This window comes from Leptopilina boulardi, unplaced genomic scaffold (genome assembly GCF_019393585.1).
Source record: "Leptopilina boulardi isolate dan_hultmark-lab unplaced genomic scaffold, ZJU_Lbou_2.1 LbouV2_341, whole genome shotgun sequence".
NCBI classification, from domain to species: domain Eukaryota; kingdom Metazoa; phylum Arthropoda; class Insecta; order Hymenoptera; family Figitidae; genus Leptopilina; species Leptopilina boulardi.
In genome coordinates, this window is record NW_026137909.1 from 3,051,356 (window position 1) to 3,078,064 (window position 26,709).

The window sequence follows — 26,709 nt, forward strand, 5'->3', positions numbered from 1 at the left end:
TAATTTAATTATAAAAGTAAAAAAAAATAATTTTAAGTAAAGAAGAGTTAATATTAAAATGTGTACATGTGTACTGTAATGTAATAATTAATAAATGAAATGAAGTAAAAGTAATAATTAAAAGTAAAGGTATAAGAATATTAGTAACATTTCAAGATTATAAAATATTTTGTTTTTTGATAATTTTATACTTTTTTATGTATGAATATGTTAAAGAGTTAAACTTGTGAATTAATGAATATAATAATTATATAGAATGTTAATTAATTAGAGAAAATTTTTTTGAACGCACTTATTATTTTATTTTAATTTATTAAAATAAAACAAGAAAATATATAGTTCTTTTTATAAAGCCTGATAGCATCGGATATCATGATAGCATGTAAATATCCACGGATATGTGACGAGAAATTTCAGGATATTCTGTAGAGCGGAAATGTCAATATGCATATTATATCGCAGGATATCCTTAAAATGTACAAAAACATATCCCTAGGATATCTGTTGGTTATCCGAAGGACATCCTCAGGATATCTGGAGGACATATTAAGTGTATACATAAGACATCCTAAGGATATTCTTAGGATATGCTATGGACCTACTTAGGATATCCACAGGACATTCTGTAGATATCTAGAAGACATGTTGAGGATATCCAGGGGACATTGTGTTGATATCGGGTCTTATTTTTTCTACAAAGTACTAAATTTACACTAACTTAAAAACAGAAGCTTAAAATTAATTATTAGGAGATTGTAAAAAGAAATTGTGTATAATCTTAAATTAGGTTTTAGTTCAGTTCGTTAAATACTACACATTTCCTTTGTTGTAATTTATTTTAATATTAGTTTCTTAAATTAATTATGGCTTTGAAACTTCTGTAAATTTTTTTTAAAATAGTCTTATTGCTCAAAGTGTCATAGGCAGTTTAAAGAAGGAAACTTTTTCCAATTTTTATTTCAGAAAATACTTGATAAGAGAAAATATGGGGGTGAGTATTATTAATTATTGAAGTTATTAAAAACCATAAATCTGAAAAGATCACATCATAATCGAAGTGATGACGCTGCCTCGAGTATAGTTGTTAAAATTTTTCATTATTTAGTATATTTTTCGTCATCTGATTATTTATAGTTACAATTTTCATCTAAAAAAAAGAAAATTATTTTTTTCTTTTGTCTTAATTCATATAATAAAATATATTTATAAAAAATTTGAAAGCTCGTGGTAACATCACCTAAAAAGAGCCGTCTTTTTACGTACAACTAAATCAATCATTTACACAAGATATCTAAATTTTTTGTCTTTATTTGGGAAGTTAATAAACTTATTGCGAGAATGGGTGTGGAGAAGTAATGGAATTTAGAGGGAGTTAAAAACGGGGAAATAACTTTTATTGGGAAGGGGGAAACAGTCATTGACTATGTCCTTGCAGAAAGGAGAACGAAGGAGTTGATTAGAGAAATGAAGGTGGGGAGAGAAGTGGATTCGGGACATTTTTCTTTAATAGTATAATTAAAAGAGGGAAGGAAGGGTTAATAGGAGAGAGGAACAAGAAGAGAGAAAAAAAACGGGAGTAAGATGGACAATTAGAGCAAGGAACGGTTGCTGGAATTCGAAGAGAGGATGAAGGAGAAAACAGAGAAGTTTAAAGAAGAAGGATGAGAAGATTTCAGATTGGAGAGGATGATAAGTATGACGGAGAAGGTAAAAAAGAAGATGATAAAGAAGGAAGAGGAGAAAAAAGGATGGTGGGATGAGGAATGTGACAATCTCCTTAGGAAGAAGATAGTGGAGGGATGGAGCAGGAAAGACAGTATAATGAGAAAGATATGTGTAAAGTCCTGAAAAAAAGATAATAAAAAGTAACAATAATTATTTTCTCTCACCCAGTGGTTCCTTTATATGTCCCCTTCGTCCAAATTTGGTTACAACTTGAACAGGCTTAAACCAATTGATATCTTCACGATTAAAAAACATAAATCTAATGACTGCTGATCGTTTATGAACTTTGAATGGATGACCACTTAAAATAACTCGTTTTACAACCAGCCTGTCTGCATTTGCAGATAGAACACTGCCCGTTGCAACCAAATCCTAATTTGTATAAAATTGAAAAGTAACTTCTAGTAAAAATGTAATTTAAATTTAATTTTATTAGAAAAAATAACCTTAGAACTTACCAGAGTACCACTTGCTTTTTGACGAAAGCATAAAACCGGACAAGGCGAGTACATGATAGGCGCATACATGCTTGCAGCGACTGTACTTTCTGGTTGAATAAATCTTTCATACTGAAAAATAAAAAAAATTTCAATCGTTACCATCTTTGATGATTTTATAATAAAAAAATTATAGTTGTATTAATTATAGTTTTTGGGTTAAAGTATATCCTGTCATTGCAAATCAAAAATAAAATCTATTAGTCTTTGTCTCTACCTGTCAAGTTTATTTGTAAAATGACTTTCTTCAAGAAGATGCAGAAAAATCTGCTGGATATAGAAACTTGGTCGATATTTTAAAATATCCTGAAAGAAGCTCGTAAGTAGAACAATTTCTGTATAAATTCATGAAATGATCAAAAACGTTTACATTAGATTCTTTTACTAGTTAAAGAAATAGAAGATTATCTCAATCTTTTGTCACGGAAAAATATTTTATAGCGTCATTCTAAAAATTGTCAAAATGCATCCAATAGAATAGTTTTTCAAGTTTTAAATACAGCTAGCAGTTCCGAAAGTGAATTATAGGTCCCAAACTAGGATGGTGTTTTAAGTAAGGAAAATAAAAAAAATAATAATGAAATTTTAATTAAACATACCTTATGTTTATTTCCATTGGTGTGTTGACTAAAGATTGGACAATTCGAAAATCTCCTGAATCCACATTGAAAGATTAAACGTTCTTTCGATTTTATTGGTATTAAACTTTCACCTGCTCGTTTAAGAACTACATTTACAAGTGAAATTTTTTGTTCATGTGGAAGCAGACCAAAAATAATTAAAGGACGATTCTGTGTGGAGCAGTACATTTCAAACATCTGTTTACTAAAATTTTTCACATGAATTGTGATATAGGAACCCGGCTGAAAATAAAGTATAATTAATGATTATAATAATCTTTCTTTTCATTTATAATAGAATTTTTTGGTATTAATAATTTTATTATTCTTATTATAATTACCAGCTAATATTATTAATATCAAAAAATATAAACAATTAACAATGCTATAGTAAAAACATTTCACTTCGTGTGTAGAAAGATAGTAAGAAATATATAAAATCAATGTAAATCTGAGTGGTAACGTAATATTTATTTTGAATTGAGCTGTCAGTATTTCAAAGAATTCTAAACACAAATTTTGTTAACTGTATATAAAAAATTATATTACCGAAACACCATCTTCTTTATTCTCAGCATTCTTTAAAATTCTTTTCCGTGTTCGTTCAAAATTCTCAAATTGAAAAATTCTAGCATAATCTCTAGGTAAATTTTCCTTTACATCCCAAGGTGTTGTTCTGAAAGATTCCAAACCTCGATACTTTTGAAATCGAAGTTTAGCAAGCATATTCTGTGGAGTGTCTAATTCATCAGGAAATTCTTTATCTGCCTTTGCCTCTATAAATGAAAACCATAATCATAGAAGTTTTAACATTTATCTTAAAATGAAACATTATTTTAAATCTTCAAATAGTAAGTGAAACAATTATTGCAAATATTTTCAGACTTTATTTACAATCATTACTGCAAGTAATATCGTTTACTTAATTAAAAATTATTTATTTAAATTACATATATTTTAAAGTAAATTTATTTTTAACTGTAGTTTTTGGGTTCAATGTACTAATATTAATTGTGTACGTAAATAAATTTGGGAAAATAATCTTTGTATTCCTTTTTTTTATTCGCATTTAAATCAGACGAAAATCAGTCAATTTAGTTTTAATATATATTAAAATAATTTAAAAACTATACAACATTCTTAAATTTCATGTTATAATTTTTAAAAATAGAAAAACAATTCTTACCTTTAATTTTTTTAAGCTCTTTTATTTCTTCTAGAATGTCTATGTCTTCGTCATAATGATCGTCATTAAAAGGAGCGTTTAATGCCACTGACTCGTACTCCTCATCGTCTGACTTGTGTTCGTTATCGGAGTCAATATCATCCTCAACTGACATTTCATCTTCCGACTCAGATAAGTCATCAATATTTTCTAAAATAATAAAATTTTGTTAACAATTGTAAATTTTTTCTAAATTAATATTATAAAAATAGTTAAAACAAATATTTGAAGTGATAACGATACATTGCAATTTATTTCCTTAAAATAAATTCGCAATTTCATGAAAAGTTAAAAATTTGATACCGTCACTACGCATAGTAACGGGGATGCATCAGGAAGATGGAACTCACGCACATTTATGAGCGTAAACTTTCGTTTCCTTATGCATCCCTGGCTTTGGCTGAACCATTGGCCACACGCTTTCCTGTACTTTTCCTTCATTTTCCTTTCTAGCGCCTCCCTTTCGCTTTTCACTGTTTTCCGCTTTTCTTCCCTTTCAGCAATCACGCCGCGTCAGACGCTCCACTCTCTTTTCGCTTTCCTATTCGCTCTCTCCTATCTCTCCGTGCGGCCCTTTCCTTTCTTCCACGCACCGTTGTAGCCTTCCGGAGTTTCTGCCCCTCATGGATGGTCCCTACTACGAAATACTGACGCTATTTTGGGTCCGTCTCTCGTACCAGCGATGTCAGTCAATCAGTGTAGTGATAAGAATATTAATCAGCGTTCGTTGCAAATTAACGCCCCCTCACACTCGTCACAATTATCAGCGCCCAGAGAGAATGGTTCTCTTCTGAAAGATCATCTCTTGGAGAACCAGTTGGACAGTTGGCTAGAAGAATCGGCTCAGGTGGCACGGGCTTAATTTTTGGAAGAGAGGCGTCTATTGATGAACATTCGTTCATCGTTGGTAATTTGTTTTTCTTATAAATCTTGTGGGATCATATTTGCACCAATGGTCCAGTTTGGTTGGAATCATCCTTTGTTGATTTTCAGTGAAATTCGAAATAAGTATTCAGAGTTTGATTAATGTGGACGGTGCACGCGGGTCTTTAATTATTCGCGAAAGTCTACCATTTTAATTTAATTTATTTAGAAATGTTTGTCAAATGACTTTAAGCAATAATAATGTTGACATTCATGACATTACAGTCAATAAAAACAAGAGTAATTCTTGGAGATCATTCAAAAACGTAAAGTAAGTTTAATGGTCAGAATTGTATTTTTTCAATTTTTAAAAGAATATTATTATATTCAGTACCGTAAAATGAGGTAAAGTCGGTGTTTGAGGGTAAAGTTGGCCGGCGCTTTAAATCATTTTAAAGTTTAACTATTACTTTTTTCCAGAAGAAATCCGAGTTTTATTAAAAATGTAGTTAGAATTAATGTAAATTAATAAATGCAATACAATATTTAAGTGTTTAAAGCGCCGGCCGACTTTACCCGCAAACGCCGACTTTACCTCATTTTACGGTACCTTAGGAATAAGAAATTAATAAACTATTTTCTATATAAACATGTTATTTATCAGTTACCTTATATATTTTAAATGAGCTATTAAATAGAATTATTTTTAATCGTTTTCATTTTATATCACAGCGAAGGAAAGGCGGACGTGAAGACGTTGTTCTCGGTGAGGTCGGTAAAATACTGAACCTCGACGAGACCATCGTCGATACAAAAGTGGTTGAGGCAGTTCGGGTAACACTGGGCAAGACAAGTCTAGAAATGTCATGCCAAGTCTTCACTCAGTATGGTCACAACAAGATGGCGATTCAGCGACTCCCGGAAACGGAAGCAGAATCCCTTCAAGGGACCAGAAGAGTAAAGAATAGCTGGGTCAACTGCAGAGTTCGCGCCAGGTTGGAAGTAGAGAGGTGCTATAGATGCCTCTGCTACGGACACCTGGCCGGAGAATGCACCAGCCCCGACAGGAAAGCTGCTTGCTGGAGGTGTGGCAGTCCGGACCACCGGAAGACGGAATGCAAAGGCGAAGCCAAGTGTATTACGTGTTCCGAAAATGGGATGAAGGACTTGAAACACTTTCCAGGAAGCAGGGCTTGCCCAGTTTACTGGAAGTTGCTCCAGGACCTAAAGTCCAGAGCTAAGATTTCTCCAAGTTAACCTCAGGAAAGGAAGAATCGCGCAAGATCTCTTGATGCAGACTGCCAGAGAAAGAGGAGCTGATGTGCTGCTTTTCAGTGAGCAGTACAAGAAGCCGGAATTCTCTGTCTGGATTGAGGATGCATTAAGAAGATCAGGTATACAGGTGTGTAACCAGGACATCACCATTGGTGACTTTCTGGAGACAGATAAGGGGTTTGTTTGGGTAGAAGTGTCAGGTGTACGTATATACAGCTGCTACTTCTCCTTAAACGATCCCTTTAAAAAATTCAATGCCGAGGTTCAAGCTCTTGAAGAAAGCGTTAGAGCTTTCGGCGGCGATGTCCTCATTGCGGGAGACTTCAATAGTAAGACGCTGGAATGGGAAGAGAACCGTCTAGACAGGAGAGGAACCTTGGTATCGAATATAGTCGATATAATAAGAGAATGCCCTGCAGCGAGGAGGAATTATACCCACTCTAAGGGAGACCTCCTGCTGCAAGAAGAGTGGCATAAAGCCAGACAGATCTTCAAGCGGGCTATAAGGAGTAGCCAAAGGAAGTGTTGGAAGGACCTGATCGGAGAAGCGAAAAATGACCCATGGGGGTTGGCTTTGGTGGTAATTTTTAAGAAATTAGTTTTGCGGCGAAAACCCCTGTCTTAGGAAGGGGGATAAACCCCTAGATAAAGTCTCATCTTTTAGAACAATTTGTCTATTGAAGGGATTTTGCTCACTTGTAGCCATAGACATACGAAACGCGTTCAACTCCGCGAGATGGGATATTAGTATCGAGGTGATAAAACGTAAAGTCGTGTAAACCTATCTGTTGCGAATGATAGATGACTATTGTAACGAAGCATTCGTTAGGGCCAGTTTCACCAACGGTCGGTTAACCTCGGATCAACTAACCTAATTCATCTCTTGATCGTCAGAGTTGATCGCTCGTACGTTTCACTAGTCTAATCGTAGTTTAAGGTGATCGCGTTTAGTTAATCCATACTTCCTAGCATTCCCTAGCCGTTTTGCCGCCTGATTTCAGTTTTGTGTTTATACAGTGTAACATTGTATAATTATATTTTTTGTTAAAATAATGAATTTTAAAGTTCCAATGGATAAAAAAATCAGGACTAGAGAGCCCAATTTGCTCAGTAGCGAGCGAGAGGCTCTGCTGACGATAATCCAGGATCATCGTCATATAATTGATTGTAGGAAAACTGATGGTGTCAGTTTAGACAGGAAGAAAGAGGAATGGAGAAAGATATGTGATAGATTTAATGTGATATCGGGCATACATCATCGAGAAGCTAGTTTTCTCAAACAGTCGTGGGAAAATATTAAAAAGAGAGTCAAGAAAGATGCTGCAGAAAGAAAACTGCAAACCTTCAAAACAGGTTTATACATTTCATAACCTCAAAGTTACACGTTAGATTTGTTTACTAATTGCAATAGAAATTGACACTTCTGAATATAAACAAACATACTGAATAAATAAAAAGGAAAAAAAAACTGATATGTTTCGGAAATTAATTAATATCATTAATAATAATTAATACCTTTCTTTGTGTTTTTGCAAAATGAAAGTTTTTGGTTTATTTATTATATACACTTGATTCAGACGAATGTGTTTTATAATTAAAATTGTAATTAATTTAAATCTAAAGTGTACTGAAAGTATAAACAGTATAAAAATTGTTCTTTCATTTGACTTTTATGTTAAATAAAATATGTTACATAAAATTATTAGGATGGTTTAAATGCAGAATAACATGAAATTACAGGGTTTTTTGTAATAAATATTTTGCTTATGTATGTATGTATATTTAATAACCTCAAAGTTACAGGAAATACTAAAGTAAAATTTTTTTCAATGTAGGTGGTGGTCCCTTTAATAAACCCAAAGAAGATCCTGAAAGTGACAGAGTTCTCGGTTTGCTGCAAGCAACAGCTTCAGGATTCAACAACACCTATGATGGAGATTCTTTATTTTTAACGTCACCTTGTAAGTTTTCAACCTAACCTCGTTATTCACAAAAACAAGTAGATAAAAAAAAGAAATAGATTTATTAAAAATATTTTGTATTTTATTATGAATAATTATAAAAATTAATTTATGTTATGTAGTCAAGTCTGATGCCAAAATATTGGACCCATCTGCATTTGAAGATGATGAAATGCAAGAAAGCAACGCAGATGACGAAAAAGATGAAGAGGTAATGACAAAATATAGTCATGAAATGAAACGTTTGACTTTTGACAAGAAATAATATCTAATCTTTGTTTCCAGACTAAAACTGTGAAGGATTGGTCTCGATACACCCCCCAGATGCTACGACAACCGATTAGCCAGGCTCTGAAAGTTGATTCTACAAATGACAAGCAATATCATGGTAAGATTAATAAAAGGAAAGAAATCGTATAATTTACAAATAATCTTTATTATAATCAATAATATCGAATCTGGTAAACCTAATTTTAAAAAAATTGGCTTACGTTTCAGAGTATGTACCATCTGAGGAAACCACACAATCAACCACTCTATCAACACCGGAAGCAGGAAAAAAAATGTCGTTCATTTCTGAAAGGATGAGCAGAAGGAGGCTGGTGCTTCCGAAAAAAGTAGTTGATCCATCCACGAATGAGGCTAAAATAAAAACTTTAGAAGGTACCTTAAGAATCGCCGAGGAGCAACACGAGTTGAATATGCAGCACATAAAAGAGGAGCACAGCCTTAAAATGCAGATCCTACGAGAGCAAAATCGACCGTTTAAGAAATCAACTTAGTTCAGCCGAGTTGAACGTAGTTTTGTAGATGGTGAAACTTGCGCGGAGACTTGATCTCGTTCAACCTCTACTATGAACGCGTTCAATGCTTGAACTCAGTTGGTGAAACTGGCCCTTAGTCGGTTGTTGGTCTTGCTTTTCTATGTGGCAGTCTAATTCAGTTGCTTTCGCGAAATCTGTCAAAGGACTGATTTACGCAGGCGTGACGTACGAACGTTCACGGGGGGCGGCGAATAGGGCCGAATAGTCATTTTCGTAGGCTAGGATTGTCCGTAGGAGTGAGAGAGATCGAACCATATTGGAGATCCAAGGACCGGCAGGGGGATCTATCAGCAGTTCGATTTCCCGATTGATATTGAGCGGACGTGCTCACAAGTTCGATTACCCGATGGATATTGAGCGGACGTGCTCACAAGTTCAATTACCCGATCGATATAGAGCGGACGTGCTCACGATTTCAATTATTTTCTAATATATATTTTGCGTTATATTTTATTATAATTCGTTTAGTGGTTAATAAATAGTTTGTTTGTTAAATTTTGGAGTGTTTTTCGTTAAGAGTTTTTCTCCTTACTAATTCTTTCCAATACTTGAGAAGCGGCCTCGGTTTTGAGTCAGCTGAGCGTCCTCAAGGTAAGTGTGGTTAGTGTTGGCCTGTCTCAACGTCCGGCATCAGATTTTTGTGTCTTGGAGGATCCCCTTGTGAGATTTGTTAGTAAAAAAGAACCTTTTGAATTGGCGGGTTAGATGCCAGATTTATTTTAATTATAAATTCAAAAACCACGTTACACTATCTCAGCGACAGATGGGTTGTTTACGAGAGCGTTGCATGTCATATCAAAGAAGAGATGACATGCGGTGCTCCCCAAGGATCGAAAGTGGGTCTAACCATATGGAACGTCATGTATGACGGTTTCCTGAGGTTGGACTTACTGGAAGATACGTTTCTAACCGGGTTCGCGGATGACGTGCTTTTGATTTGCTGCGCGGACGAAATTAATCTTTTACAAATAATACTCGATGATAGAGCGCTCGCACAAGAAAAGACGGAGCAGTGTGCAGGATGTGTTTCAAATAAGGTAGAAAAGAAAGGAGCGATATTTGTCCTTTTCTAAATCATTTGAATCATATCCTGCACACTGCTCCGTCTTTTCCTGTGCGAGCAGCCATAGTCTGCGACGAATGAGGTCTTGGTTGAACCGACATTGTCTGAAAATTGCTGTCATGAAGACCAAAGCTCTGCTCGTCACGGCCGGAGAGCCTTCCGATTCCCGGGGTTGGAAATTGGAGGATCTGTAATTTCATGGGGGACAAAACTGAAGTACCTGGAAGTGACGTTGGACAAACGTTTGCTGGACGGGAAGTCGATCGCACTTAAAAAGAGCGTTCGGCTTCTTGGCGTCCATATTGACGACGGGTTCAAGGTCACGACTCACTGTGTAAAGACGGCAGACAAACTAAAAGGACTCATGGCAGCCATCCGACGAGCGGCTCCCAGCAAGTGGGGACTACACTTCCGGACGCTAAAAATGCTGTACCGGGGTGTATTCCCCTCCATTGCGGGTTACGCCGCTGGCGGATGGGCTGACCTTGCTACGAACAAGGACCTACAAAAACTACGGACGGCACAGAGACAGGCTTTGTTGATGCTGACCAGGGCCTATGCCACAACATCAGGCAGCGCGCTATGTGTCATCGCAGGTGTCTTACCGGTGTCGCTCTACCTGAGCGAAAGGCTTGCGATGTACCGCGTCCGGAAACGCAAGGGATTCCGTCATGGAGAGCTTTCTGTGCTCGCGGAGAACGTCGACAGAAGGACGAAGGGTATGGTGAGGAGGGAGACCCTCCGTATGTGGCAGGAGGCCTGGACAGGTGACACTGTTGGAAGGGTGACGCATACGCTGATCCCCAACATTCAGTGTCGCCTGAAATGCCAGTGGATCTCCCCTGGGTATCACACGTCGCAGATGCTGACTGGTCACGGAGACTTTGGCGCCAAACTTTGGAGCTTTAGTCTCGGTGACGGGCCTGCCTGCTCGTGTGGGGACCCGGAGGAGACCATGATGCATGTCCTGGCTGAATGCCCGAAGTTCGCTGCCGAGCGCCAAACCTTGAGCGACGGCATAGGTGAGGCCGTGGGCTGGCCGGCGGCGGCTCGGAGCTTGCTGAGCCTGCGCGGCTATCCCCACTTCGAGAAGTTCGCCAAGTCGGTGGTGGATAGCAAGGAGGCGCGATGGCGACGCGGAAGCGAAGCTGGTAACGTTCCTCCCGCAACATGACTTCGAAAGGAGTCCGGCGAGAGAGAACAATACCCAATGGTAATAATTGTCCCGTATACGACCATATGGAAATATGGTCCGACGGGACAGATTTATACCAATGCGCAAATCCACCTGCACTCGACCATTCGCAAGACTGGTCCGGCAGGCAGGATGAATCCGCGAATAACAAGGGGACAACATTCTTCCCACATTGACCACTAGAAATAGTGGTCCAGTGGGAAAGAATAATGCCAGGGCGTTATCTATCTGCCTGCATTAGTCTAGTCGTGAGACTAGTCCGGCAGGCAAGAATAGAATGAATACGGTGGCAACAACCCATCTGCAATTGACTAATATATAATTAGTCCGGCAGATGAGGTTAATGCGCGGATATTAAGGAAAGCAACATTCTTCCCACATTGACCACTAGAAATAGTGGTCCGGTGGGAAAGAATAATGCCAGGGCGATATCTATCTGCCTGCGCCAGACTAGTCGTGAGGCTAGTCCAGCAGGCAAGAATAGAGTGAACACGGCGTCAACAATTTTACCGCGCCTGACCAGTATAACACTGGTCCAGCAGATAAAATTAATGAGCGAATAAATAGGAGGGCAACATTCTCCCCACAATGACCACTAGAAATAGTGGTCCGGTGGGAAAGAATTATGTCAGGGCAAACTCTGCTTGCGCTAGACTAGTCGTGAGATTAGTCCGGCAAGCATGATAAAGACCATTTTTTTTTTTTTTTTTTTTTTTTTTTTTTTTTTTTTTTTTTTTCAGGCCTACCGGAACATCGGTGGGTGGAGCTTAGCTCGGAGACGGAACCTCCACGAGGTCCCCGCTGGGTACTTTGCTTCCCTTCTCCCGCTCAAGATTTTCGAATCTTGCACGGGCGAAGGGAAGCAATGCTAACCGTCTCCTCCCGGAAGGGCACCCGGCCTTCTTCGCCGTTTTGGTCCTTAAGGACCTTACAACGGCAATTTTTCCATCCTCTTTCCCCATGGTGCATCGGTAGTGAGGAGGCTTGCCAAATCACCGCCGTTTCTCCAGGTCAGCAGTGTTTTCGCTGGAACGTAGATAAGCTTTTAACATCGGGAGTATAGTCCTTAAGGACCCAGGTATCCCAGTCGGCTTTGTCGACTCTAGCGCAATTCTGGACAAACGTTTGAGTTTCGGACAACATTAACATCTCGTCACTCCAAGCCGAATGCATGGGAAACCTTTCGAGGATGATGCCCAATATCGGTGGCCCCAGGGAAAAGAAACGTAGATTAGTGGCGACTGTGGTTCAATCAAAGCAGCTTTATGCTGCCCCTGTTTTGGCTTCGGACCTAAAGTTCCACAGCATCTCTGACAGGCTCCTCATGGTTCAGAGAAACCCGGCACGGAGAATTGTGTCAGCCTTCAGAACGGTGTCTACTTACGCTGTTCTGGTACTCGCTGGATTATTACCGCCAATGGATTTATTGGCGATGGAAAGGAAGAAGATCTTCCATCTTAACAAAGATCTAACGGGTACTTCAGAGCATAGAGATAGACTCAAAGAGATAATAAGCAGAGAGTCCAGAAGTGGACTCGTCTAGAAATGGCAGGAGAGATGAGATGGGAAGTCTAAAGGTAGGCGGACCTACCGCCTGATTCCCTTCCTCGCCACATGGTTGGATAGGAAACACGATGAAGTAGGCTACTACCTTACACAAGCGTTGTCAGGTGATGGTTGTTTCGGACAGTATTTTTATCGTTTTAAAATAGAAGCAGACGCGAGATGTGTGTATTGCAACGTTTCAGGCGTCGACGAAGCTCTTTTTCTGCGGGCACTGGCGTGAACTAAGGCAAGCCATGTTCTCGGCTGTAGGCACTGAAGTCACAGCTGAAAACATGGTCTCTATTATGTTGCAAAGCGCTGACTCTTGGAGGAGCATCGAGTCCTTCATTACAAAAGTAATGAGGACGACAGGAGGAGGTTAACTTGGAGAAATCCTGCTGCTCGGCTGGGTCCACGCGGTAGACGGGGGAGTCCTTAACTGGCTCTCCTTCTTCTTTCGCTGGCACTCAGTTAAGGATTTAGGACTGAGAACAAAGGTAAGGAGACTTCCACTGGCGATGTATAAAGCTTAAAGCAGTTCCGCCAGTTGAATTACAGTCCCAAAAAGGGTGTGGTTTTTAGTGGGTCGGCCAGAGCAAGGGCGGTCATCCCCACATAACCTGAGAGTACGGATATCTGACTTGGAAGTAGGCCTCCAGGGTTATGCAAATTTTCCACTTCCCTCGTAAAAAAATATTAAAAAGTTATATTACGTTTTGTAGAAAACTAGAGTCGTATATTACGTACGTAAATTAAGTAAAAAATGTAATGTAATTTACTTGAGGTATATTACGTGCGCAACCCTGCCGACATGTCATATAACCGAAACGTCATTTAATCGAATTATTATTTAACCGACATGACAAATTACCGCCATGTCATTTAAACGAAAAATCATTTAACCGACACCACAATCAACTGACATGTCCAATAACAGAATTGCAATTTAAGTGAAACGTCAATAAAAAGAAACGACAATAAACCGACACGCCATTTAACCGTCTCGTCAAATAAGCGACTCGCCAATTAACTCGTCATTTAACCAAAATGTCAATAAACAGACATGTCATTTAACCGACACGTCATTTAACAGCATTGTCATTTAACCAAAATGTCATTTAACTGATACCATTTCAGTATGTGAGTTTACTTTCTATTGAGTATATAGTTTCGTCGGTAAAGTAAAATTTATTTTTTTTAGAAGTTTCGATTTTATGATTGTATTTTGGAATTTTATTGCTTACGAATGTTTCGGTTTCTAAGATTTTTGGAAAAATTGCATTCTGTATATGCTGACCACTTAAGGTTTCACGTTTCATTATCTGCATAAAAGAAATCAAGAGAAAAACAGATACATTATGAATCGGTAAATGAAAAGAAAGAACATTTTTTTTCAAATAAACCGATGTTTTTTCTTTTAAAAAGATAAGAAACGCGGAAAAATTAAATATAGAGAAAAAAACTAAAGTCGAAAAAATGACCAGATGTAACACAGTACAATTTTCTCGCTCATTAACAAACACTTCTCCTGGCTCTAGCCTGGAAGAAGAGTTCTTTGAGCTTGTAAAAGCCGCGACTGAGCATGTCCGCGCGTCGAATCCAGGTTCGATCTTTTTTTAAAGTAAACTTCGGCGGAAGAAAAATATTTCCTTAATTCTCCAATTTAGCGTAGTTCAGTGGAAGGCAACTTGAGTGAGGATTCTAGTAAATTGTACGCGCAATTAATTTGAATTCTTGTTTCTCAACTGGACAGTTTGTATCTGAGGTATCTGCGTCATCCCAACTTGGTGGACCCACAAGCGCGAGAGTGCTACCAACCTTTTGTTTTGTCCGTTGAACTGAGTCGTAAAACCTATATGAGGACGACGTACAGCGGTAGTTTTAAACATTGGAGCGTGAGTGATTCTAATCGAAATTATTTAATCTCGACTCGAGAGACATTGACTTTCCTTGAAAGCTTGAGATTCAGGTGAAATAAGAGTCATGGAACTGGGCAATAAGGCTAGGGATCTGATTAAGCTTCATATTATGGGTGCATCCCCTACGTATGCAATAAACTTGCATTAATAAAAATTAGAGATATATTTTTTTATATATAGCCATAAGAAAATTTTTTTTATTTTTTTTCTATAGATGGCACTAATAATAAAAAAAAAGTCAGGCCACGAGTACTGTGTGCGATGGCGCAACAGATGAGGCAGGTCCTCTATCAATCTCTGCCAGCGACTACCACATCACAAATAAAATTATAACAATTGATGTAGCCAATAAGGCTACACAAACAATAAAAAATGAAAATAATAATAGAAAAAAAAATTTAATGAAAAGAAATAAAATAAAAAAAAAATAAAATATTAAAAATAAAGAAAAACAACAAGCCAATAATTACTAAAATTGAAAATGTTAAATTAAACGTTAATCAATACTTGTTTCATAATAAAAAAAATAGTAATGTAGTAGAGGAGGAGGAACCTTTTCCTCTATTTGTAAAAATTAATGGTATGATATACCCAAATATAATCCGTTTGACGGATTATACCCAATAAAATTTTTTTTTTTACATATTTTATTTTTTATTTTTTTTACATAAATTATAAATCTGCCTTCTCCTATTTATTTTCATTAGCATGTTTTAATTAAAATTAAGGGGTAACACCACTCTAGCGGTAAGAAAAATAGCCTAACTTTGACGATTTATATTTGCAGTAGGATAAAAGGAATAGGATTTTTCTTCAGATAGGTTTATTTAACACATATTCAAGTATAAAAAATAAATTTAATATTATTATTTTAATATAAAATGGCGGCGATAGAGTCCGGCTCAAAAATCTTGAATTTTTAAAACACCTACACGGGAGGACGATTTTCTAGAAAGGTGTAAGACCTAAAACAAAAATCCAAGAATTTTCTGAATCTCTACCCTATTGACTATGGAACTACGTAGGGGTTTTTTTTTAAATCAAAATTTGTACAAATGGTAGCACTTTGAAAAAAAAAATCGATTTTTTGCCAAAAAACAAGCAGTAAATTGTTTATAAAAAAAAAGTTTACATTAAATCAAAAAACGGCTACGTAGTTCCATAAAGAAGGTTATTGTGTAGTTACTGTTAAAATTTCAGATCAATCCATGCAACGGTGTTCGAGTAATCCGTCCTCCCAGTTTGAAAAAAGTGGTTTCGAGAAAAACGCGTTTAAAGTAGAACGAACACACAATGGGCCAGCAGACCTTTACAATGTTCTAAAATTCATAATTTCCGGAGTACAACAAATTTAAAGCTTTTCATGACGAATTCTATAGTTTTTGGGGTCACTGATTACAAATCTGTAGTCAGATTTTGAAATTTTTTTTTTTTTTTTTTTTTGAAAATATGGATTTTTTCAAAGGCGTTGTTCAGTGCCTATATGGTGCATTAGTGACACTCAAAGGGTTAATAAATTTTTTTTCGTCATAGGATCACCTGCCTATTGTTTCTACAATGCTAAAGTACATTTTAACAAAAAAAAAATAAATCGTTTTTTTGAAAATTCTAGAGTGGTGTTACCCCTTAAAGATTATAATTATTATTATTTTTTTGTTCTTTATTTTTTTTCAAGATGCAACAACAAAACATAAATGAAAATGACATAGTAACAGGTTATGAACAATATCCTGAAATGGTCCTAAATATAAAAAAGTATAAAATGAAAATTATAAATGCAATCAACCCATCATCCATAAAAGCTAAATTAATGGAGAGAGAGCAAACACAAATGGAAATGAAGAAGGAGATTTCCAACTTTTATAAAGATAAAGAGGATCAACATAGGATCACAAATTTAAACGACAGAATTTTGGCGGTCCCTATTATATATAAACAAGAAGTAGATAGTTATGAAAGGGGTTATATTATTTTAATAAAAACGGGTATGCAAGATCTAGTGTTGGTATACAATATTGACGAACATATGCATACATATATAAAAAAAAAATATCTTTCATATTATATATAAATTCTTAATTATCCCTAAATTTACTCTTAAAATCGCCTTAAGTGATATTTGTCCACCACAACGTAACATTTGGGAGTCTGGAACAAATTACAGATTCTAAGACTTTATAAAAAATATTGTGGTAGACTTTTATATTAAAAAAATTGTAAATCATCATTATGTGGGATGGGCAAAAATCAATCAATTATCCTCACTAGATGATTGGCTAGTGGAAAATGAACTTGCTATAATCAAACCTGACACTTACGATTTATATATGAATTACGATGAGGTGGAAGAAGATTTTGATGAGGATGAATTTGAGGATGAACCCATAAGAGCCCCAGGAGCATAATAGCTCAGTAGTGTAAATAAAATAAATAAATTTTTTTTTCTTTATAAACGAATGAATTTATTCATAAATTAAGAAATTCATTCGTTTAGGGGGGCATTTTGGAGTCAAATTTTGTAAATTTTTCTTTTTAAAAAAAATTTTTTTTTTGTTTCTCTCCATCTTTTTGCTAATTGAAATTAATTTTTTTTTTAAAACAAATAAAATTCCTTTTATGTTAAAAGAATTCATTCGTTTAAGGGGGCATTGAAATGGTATTTCAATAGTCATAGCCATAGCTTCATATTATGGGTGCATCCCCTACGTATGCAATAAACTTGCAAAAAAATGTGAAGTTTAATCAGTACACAAAAATGAAGATTAATGATGCAAACATTATCGATGTAATTGAATATTAGTTTTAAAGAGAGACTTTTGGAAGCTTGTTGCCTATCTAATCATAAAATAGATAATTTCAAATAAAATAATTTTCTAGTTTGTAACAATAAAATATTTAATAAAAATCTAACCAGCATCTTCATCGGGAATCCAAGCGGCTTGATATACTGATGTTCCTTTAGGTACAACTTTAACTAATTTTTGTGTTGTAGAATTTTCTGCTTCAATTAATTCGTCTTCTGTAGGCCAAGTTTGTTCTGCATCCATTGGATCTAAGATATTTTCTGCTTGTAGAGATTCCTTTAATGAAATAAATTACCATTAACATTTTACAAAACAAAAAATTTCAATATTTTGAAAATGCAGAACATTTTACATCCTCATCATTAGAACGAAAAGATGAAATTAGAAAAATTGCTCATTATTATTTTCTTACTTGTAATGAATTGTATTACATCTGGCTATATCTACATTTATCTTTTCTTAAATTTTCAAACATCTGTTGGCAAGAGTAGCAATCTCTTGTAAACATTATATTGCATAATATAAAATTGCATAATAATATTGCATTATAAACATTATATTATATTGCATTATATTGCATTTTATGCAAATATTGCATTGATAAATATAAAATAAATATAAAATATTACACGAAATATTGCATTTTCCTATTGTATCCGGGCCTGGAGACGAATATTATTAAAAATTATAATAAAAAAAAGTAACTAATAAAAATTAATAATAATTATTTAATATAAGATTTAAACAATATATAATAAATAATAAATATTTTTAAACTTGTTTAGAAATAAAAACAAAACAACAGTACGGAAAAGTGAAAAGATAAATCAAAATTATAATTAGGTATTTCAAGTTGGGTAAGAGGAAATTAACTGTTCCAACAAAAACCAAAAAGATGTAAAGTTAATCCTTGAATTGGTTTCATGGATTTATTGAACACGACGAAAATTCCTAAGGAATCAAGAAGACCTTATTTTGTCAAAAATATTCACATTTTACAAATTTAGAAGCTGTAACATTTTAATTTATTAATAGAATTTCGTCTGAACCTTTATGTAAAATATTAAAATGGTATTATAAAGAACAATTCACAAAAATCAAAGAAAAAAAATTCATTCTTTATATAAATACTTCAACGATGTACATGACGGTTACGCCAGACGTTAAAATTATTTTACTTATAATTGTGTACATAAAGCAGTAATAACATTAATTTTAAATAAAAAAATTATAAAAAATCATTTTGAAGATATGAATGTAGATAAATAAAAATTATAATTATGTATTTCAAATTGGGAGAGAAAATGAAAGATGGCCATAAACCGATGTATAAAGAATATATTGAAATGTATCGAATGAAATGTAATGTTTTTAATATATGGGAACCTTTTTACCGGCCGTTAAATATATTTTTTGTTGTCGACGCCCATTTTTAATTCGATTTTGGAATTTTCTGGTAATGTTTTTCGATTAAAAACATAATCGATGAAAATTATTTTGAAAATATATACGGTATTAAGGATGCAAAAGGTGTTCGCGTTATGATTATTTCTACGTCTCGAAACACAGTATTGTCATCGTAGTCACACGGTTCAAGATTCAATTGAATTAAACGTATATCGAATAATAAAAAAGAATTTTAAATTTGAGCCAGCTTGCAGTGGAGCCTTATTCTTAAATTAGAAAATATGACTTAATAAAAATCTATTGTCATACATGAACATTCAATATTTCATATCGTTAATATAATTTTGATCGCTTTACCTGTTTACTTGCATCTGCTTCTTCAAGGATTTTAGTTACAGTTTCACAATCCATAGTATTATTTTCTACACTTGATTTTGATTTTTTTCTCTCTTTTTCGAGAGAATATGGATCTTCTGGAGCATCAATTCGAGATATTTGAAAATCTCCAAATCCCGTTAGATGGATAAGCTCATTAGCTGACAAAGGTTGCCCTCTTAAATATCCAGACACTTCCAGTGTACCATTATTATCGTCCGAATTCTGTGTATATAAAAATTTTTAAGCTTTAACAAGGGAAAAAATTAGATTCTATATAGTTAAATACGCTTAGAAGATTCAAATATTTTGACTTATTCTAAAAGTAATTAAATTTTAAGTAAAATAAAAATATTTATTAGAAAATCGTTCTCACTGTGTGTAATAACCGCAACTTATTATTTGCAAAATAATTATGTTTTAAGTAAATATTTTAACATTTAGGATGAAAGTCTCCATTATATTATTTAACATATTTTAAAACGAATTTTATTTAATTCAGATTTTCGTTATAGATGTAAATGTATTGACTTAAAACAAAATATATAAAAACTATTATTAAATATCGTTTCATAATTGAGTGTTATATTATTAATTGCTTAACACATAAAATCCTAGGTTAAAGTTCAGTTGCATGCTCTTCTTAGTTTGAAACTCAATAAAGATGAGCCCAGATTTTTTCAAAAACATGCAAAAATTACAAATAAATATTTACTTGTGAAGTATATTTTATTGTCTCAGCAATCAAATACGGTCTTCTGCTTCGATAAAAAATCTTTTTTTGCTTTTGAGATCCAATGCGCCGCAATATATTTAGTCCATCCATATTATTATCTAATAGTAATATTTTCTCATCAGGAAGCCATTTTGAAATTTCATTCTCAACGAATTGTTTATGCTTTTGTCGTTTCTGTCCAAATAAGAGAAAATGAAAAAATAATTATAACTGACATGATTATTTACATAATAAAAAATAAAATTTATGAGGAATTTTACGAGATGGGATTAAATTATGTACTAAGATATTAATGTCATAAAAAGCCACTGTATTATACAAATCCTTACTTATATGCATGTATGTATATTTTTGGAAGGTTATTTTCATTTTTTTCTACTTTCAAAAATATAAATAATATATTTAAAAGAAAAACTCATCATTTAGTAAGATTTTCTTTTATAATGTTAACACGGACCAAATAGCATAGTATGTCATTAAAATATCATAGGGATATTTATGGAATATTCTCTTAATATCACTGTGGAATATTACCATGAGTCGGTGATTTTGATTTTCTTTAGGGGAGAGGGCCCTAAGATGGACATTTGATATAAAATTTTCGTATAAGTATATATCGCCTCGTGATTTTTTTACTGATTTAGTTTGTTTAGATGAAGCTTTTTATATAAACATGGATCGAAAAGAATTATTTTTCTTTCTGTAACACATATCACGTGGATTTTTCGTTTTAAAAAGTTTTGTAACTGTTTTTATTTCAGTCGGTAAAATTATCTATATCTTTGATTTCGAATAGGTGCATATCGTAATAACCTTATTTATTTATCGTATAATAGTATTCTAAAATGATTCGGTTGACAGTGTGTTTGTAAGTAATTTTTATTTGCGCCAAAAAAATGGGGTCATTGGTCCCAAGATGGACAGTCTGGTGTCCCTAAGATAAATATCACACCTTAATTTCTTAACTTTATTTATTTTTAATGTTATAGTTTCTTAATAATGCTCTAAGCCCCATAATTGAAATTTTTTCTTTTTCTACTTCGAAATTGTGTTGTTATCAATAGAGAATTAAAATCTGTCGATAGTTACCGACAGTTCTAATCGTTATTTGTAATTTCTTATATAGCCAAAATCTGCGGACCCTGGTACAAATGTCCGAATTGTGACTCAGACAATTCAGCTTAGAGCTGGATTTATTGTTCATTTCTTTTAATTATTTATAAAAAATAACTAATCTCTTATTAAATAAATTATAAATTAAATAAATTAGATTGGATAAATTAAATAAATTAATTAAATTTAATTATTCTCGTTAAAATTAATTTTCATACATTATTTAATTTTTAACATTTAAAAAATGTTAGAACTTTTAAAAAATATAATAAAGAAACAGATCGAGTCAACATGTTTAGTTTTTCAATAGTTTTTCGATCTTGTATTTTGAGTACAGTTTTTGTGGTTACAGTCATACTAATAAAATATAAATTACTTCTCATTAAATATTATTAAAGTTTAACAACAGTAGTTCGGTTTATTTCAAATTAATTGAAATAACTCGTTTTTTCCCCATAGGTCCAGTCATCGATGCAGAGCATAACTGTAAGTCATTTTATAATTGTTTGTAAGATTCTTTTATCATTATTGTTAATATAATAATGATAATAAATAAAGTTTTAACAAGTAAGATAAAATATGTCATAAAGAAAATCATTAGTGTTAATAGTTTATAATATTAAAATATAATATTTCATTATTGTTAATTTATTGTTTACGAATTATTTATAGTTACCATGAACTCTCTTTTTATTAAAAAACCCATCCCTCTCCACGACCTGCATAACTGACTAGCACCGGCACGTGCAGAAGACTTAGTTAATAATTCTTATTGGTCGATCTTAATTAATATGTTATTAGTTATAAGTTTAAGATTTGTTTATTTGAGATTTGGATTTAGTTTAGTCCGGTTGACAATACCGGAGATAAAAAAGTTGTCTGGCGCCCTTCCATACCGGGGATCGTCCATAAGAATAAAAGTTAAGTCGCACAGTAACGTTTTGCTTATTTTGTTATTTGATTTTTCTAAGATTTAAAGTAACATAAATTAAGTTTCAGAATCGAGTCATTTTGCATTAAAGTTTGAATCCAATTTCGGCCAAGTTAATAATTTTGATAAATAGAATTATTTGTTGTTTGTTATAATAAAATTTAAAAATCAAGTTTGAGAGTAATTTTAGAATCGAGAAAAATACGTTACAATTTGGCGCCCAACGTGGGGCAACACGTTTTACATCCCTGATAAGAGAGTTCAAATTTTGTGTAAAAATCTTTATATTCAAGTTCAAAAGTATTTTGTTGAAAGTTCTTACTTAAATGCTACAGTTATTTTGACCTATGGTTTGTAATAATTCCAATTGTTTAGTTAAAATATTATAAAATTCTTGATTGTTTAATTTATAATAATAAATTGAGTTTCAATTAATAAAAATTTTCCAATCACCTCGTGTGAGAATAATTTGCTACAGAAGGTTGGTTACAGAGAATAAATGTTTAAGGAAATACTAAATTACAGATTATTAATTTTGTTAAAGTTACAGATAATCGTCATCAACTTCTAAATAATTTATTACGAGGAGGTTGATTTCGATTTCAAATACATAAAATTGTGTTAAGAAACCAAAAAAATTCGCGAAAGTTAAAAACTTCAAAATTATAGAAATAAAAAATTGTGAATTTGTTAAATTAAAAAGAAAAATTATTGAGAATTGATAAGTGCGAAATTAAAAATTTTAAGTTAAGAATTTAATAAAATATTTCGAAATATTATTTGCTTTTAATAATTTTATTTCGATAATAACTTGTTGTCATGTTATTGTTCATTTAATTAAATTTTATTTTCAGCTTAAATACAAGTCAATATTATTGTTATATATAATATAATTGTTATAATATATATATATTATTTTGTGTAAATTTTTTTCGGTTATTCTTTTGGCTACAGAACCTGTGCAGTGGTGGATACAGATTTTTCTTTTTTTTTCTTTTGGTGAAAACTTTGATTTTTCTGATTGTGTGTGTTGCTTGGAGGATTTGGTTCTCCCAATTGTTCACAATTGTGTAAGATGGAGGCAGACAGCACCACCCCACCGGAGGAGGACTTTAACATCGAAGTCCTCAATGTCTCTGAATCGGACGAGGAGTGGCACGACGTGGAGGAATGGGAGGACATCCTACTGGCGGATCCTGACGAGGAAGTCCAAATCCCCGCCAGTCCCAGCCCCTCGACCAGCTCAAGCTCCTCAAGCATTGAGATACTTGACTAGCCGGAAGCTGTAAACGGGGATATGGACATCGAGGAGGTACCTCGAGCACCGTCACCATTCGAATCCGATGACGAAACAGTGGAGATGGAAGATCCACGTATCCCCACACCTCCACCGTGGAACCCGCCACCACCAGAACGGAACGGACCTGGAGGGATTCCTGGACCACCGGAGGAAGTTGAGGTGAGGCTGGAGGAGGACCCATTCTGGGACTCGATCTGGCCGTTCATTCCTTCGCTGGTCTGGTTGGAGCAGTACCGTCCTGGCCTCTTCAGGGCGATCCATGAAATGGTGGCTCGCTACAATCGGAGTGCCCAATCGATGGAGGACTGATCTCGCGGGACGCTCGGCCCTACCCACAGAGATTCAGGAGTGGCCACTGGAAGAGCCGACGATGGTGGACCAGGAGGTACAGACGGAGTTCGTTGCCGTTGAGCGGTCAACTCAAACGACTCCCCTGACTCCCGCACCAACAGCACCACCATCGCCAGCACCAACATCGCCGGAAGAAACTGAAGAGCCCCCGGCCTTGATGGAGTTGGACCCAGTATCCTCGGCTTCGGAGGATACACCGGAAACGGTGGATCCGTTCGGACCCTTCCCGAAGCCCAAAGTCCGGCCAGAAGAACCCCAGTGGTGGTCAAGTCACTCCGAGGAGAGCTACCACCACGAGCGACGCTACAGAAGACCAAGCCGCCGAAGCAGGAGTCGCGACGGCAGACTCAAACCCACACCTGGGACGAGTCGCAGCCGACCTGCTTCGTCCGTTGGGTTGATGACAGTTCCGAAGACGAAGCACCTGGAATGTCATCGTACCCTGCTCCAGCTGCATCGTCCCCCCCGCAACGTCTATGCTGGAACTGTCATCAAGAGGGGCACAATTTCAGCAGCTGCACACAATCCAGGCGGAGGGTCTGCCAAATGTGTGGAAGACATGGGCACACCACCCGAACGTGCCCACGCTGTAGCAGCAAATGGGAGGCGATGGGATTGTATGTCCCTAGATACGGTACCAACATCCCTCGCGACCAAGACCATCATCGCCACCGCCCATATTAAGGATAAAGATTTCATTTCCTTAATTCATTTCACTTAATTACTCAATTCACTTTATATTTCACTTCATTTTCACTCATTTCACTTTATAATTCACTTATTTCACTTTATAATTCACTTTATATTTCACTTATTTCACTTAATTTCACATATTTTACTTATGTTTAACTTGGATTTCACTTATTGTTAATTTATAATTTCACTTAATTTTTCGAAATATTACACGTAAATATGTGTGTTAATTGAAATGTGAACCTTTGGATCATCTCAGGCCTTAATTTATTTAACTTTTCACTCCGTTATATTTTTTCCTTGTGTAAATTGAAATATGAATCTTGTAGCATTTCGAGTCTTAATCTATTTCAACATCTCTTGTATATCGCACTTAAATTTCTTATTAAACTAATAATTGTTAAATTGTCGACGATTTTAGTCCAAAAACGTCATTGTCATTCACTGTGTAAAGGGGGGGGAGTATGATAGAATCATTACACAAAGCAAAAAAAAACAACTTTGTAAGGACTCATGGTGAGAAAAACGAGTTACAGTTAATGCTACAGTTAAAATCGGTTTATAACAATATCATTTTTTTATTTTAATCACAACATTTCCAGTATATCGCTTTTATTAGACACAGGAATATTTAACTTTTCACTCCGTTATATATTTTTCTTGTGTGTTAATTGAAATGTGAACCTTTGGATCATGTCAGACCTTAATTATTTAACTTTTCACTCCGTTATATATTTTTCTCGTGTGTTAATTGAAATGTGAACCTTTGGATCATGTCAGACCTTAATTATTAAACTTTTCACTCCGTTATATATTTTTCTCGTGTGTTAATTGAAATGTGAACCTTTGGATCATCTTAATTATTTAACCTTTCACTCCGTTATATATTTTTCTCGTGTGTTAATTGAAATGTGAACCTTTGGATCATCTCAGGCCTTAATTTATTTAACTTTTCACTCCGTTATATTTTTTCCTTGTGTAAATTGAAATATGAATCTTGTAGCATTTCGAGTCTTAATTCAGCTTAGAGCTGGATTTATTGTTCATTTCTTTTAATTATTTATAAAATATAACTAATCTCTTATTAAATAAATTATAAATTAAATAAATTAGATTGGATAAATTAAATAAATTAATTAAATTTAATTATTCTCGTTAAAATTAATTTTCATACATTATTTAATTTTTAACATTTAAAAAATGTTAGAACTTTTAAAAAATATAATAAAGAAACAGGTCGAGTCAACATGTTTAGTTTTTCAATCATGTGTTTTGAGTACAGTTTTTGTGGTTACAGTCATACTAATAAAATATAAATTACTTCTCATTAAATATTATTAAAGTTTAACAACAGTAGTTCGGTTTATTTCAAATTAATTGAAATAACTCGTTTTTTTCCCCATGGGTCCAGTCCAGAGTTGCCAATGACCCTACCTAAACGCAACTGCGCTTGCGCTACAATCACGCTCTTATACGTCGAAAAAAGCGCGCATATATGAAATGCTTAATAATAAGAATACATTAAGAAAGCAATATAAAAACATTTTTACTTTTTTATTTATTGCTTTTTGTTAATTATATTGCTTTCTAATATAAATTTTTTTTTTTACACTCTTGCGTCTATAATAATAATAATAATAATAATAATAATAATAATAATAATAATAATAATAAATTATTATTATTATATTGACAATGTAAATAAAAATTAGAAAAATAAGTATAATAAAATTAATTAATTGTTAACAATAATAATAAATTATCATTATAATATTGATAATTATAATAAAAATAATAGAAATAATAATTACAATGATAATGATATTATATTAATATTATTGTATTATATAATTATAATATTAACAATAATAAATTATTATCATTATTATTATTATTATTATTATTATTATTATTATTATTATATTGACAATGATGATAAAAATTAGAAAAAAAAATAATAATAATTTTATCATATTTATAAAACATTATTGGCATTATTTTTGTCACATTATGGATAATAAATTATCTATGATTACATTACATCAATATATACATATATATTTCAAAAAAATGCAGCGAAATTTTTTTGTATTTTTTTATGAATTGAAATTTTTCTCAAGTATATACTAAGGTGATTTTTATGTTCCAGAACCACTAAATTTTTTTTTATTTCCATTTTTTTCGTTTTTTAAACAAAAATAGTGGAATTAAAAAAAATTTTAGGTAGTCCGGAACATAAAAATAACCCTGTATATTAGTATAATAAACGAAACCTGTTCTCAAATA

General features: G+C 33.9%; 1 protein-coding gene across 2 annotated transcripts in view; it reads right to left on the reverse strand.

Annotated features, from left to right (window-relative positions):
* LOC127285794 (pre-rRNA-processing protein TSR1 homolog) overlaps positions 1 to 26,709 on the reverse strand; it is a 141,584-nt gene that overhangs the window by 41,542 nt on the left and 73,333 nt on the right. For both annotated transcript variants that reach the window (XM_051311971.1, XM_051311970.1), the window contains exons 4-11: positions 20,015 to 20,209; positions 19,282 to 19,524; positions 17,625 to 17,793; positions 4,029 to 4,217; positions 3,392 to 3,618; positions 2,822 to 3,085; positions 2,184 to 2,294; positions 1,890 to 2,097 (exon numbers count right to left, since the gene is read on the reverse strand). In XM_051311971.1, coding sequence (XP_051167928.1) covers positions 1,890 to 2,097; positions 2,184 to 2,294; positions 2,822 to 3,085; positions 3,392 to 3,618; positions 4,029 to 4,217; positions 17,625 to 17,793; positions 19,282 to 19,524; positions 20,015 to 20,209 — 1,606 coding nt within the window. The remainder of the gene's footprint in view (positions 1 to 1,889; positions 2,098 to 2,183; positions 2,295 to 2,821; positions 3,086 to 3,391; positions 3,619 to 4,028; positions 4,218 to 17,624; positions 17,794 to 19,281; positions 19,525 to 20,014; positions 20,210 to 26,709) is intronic.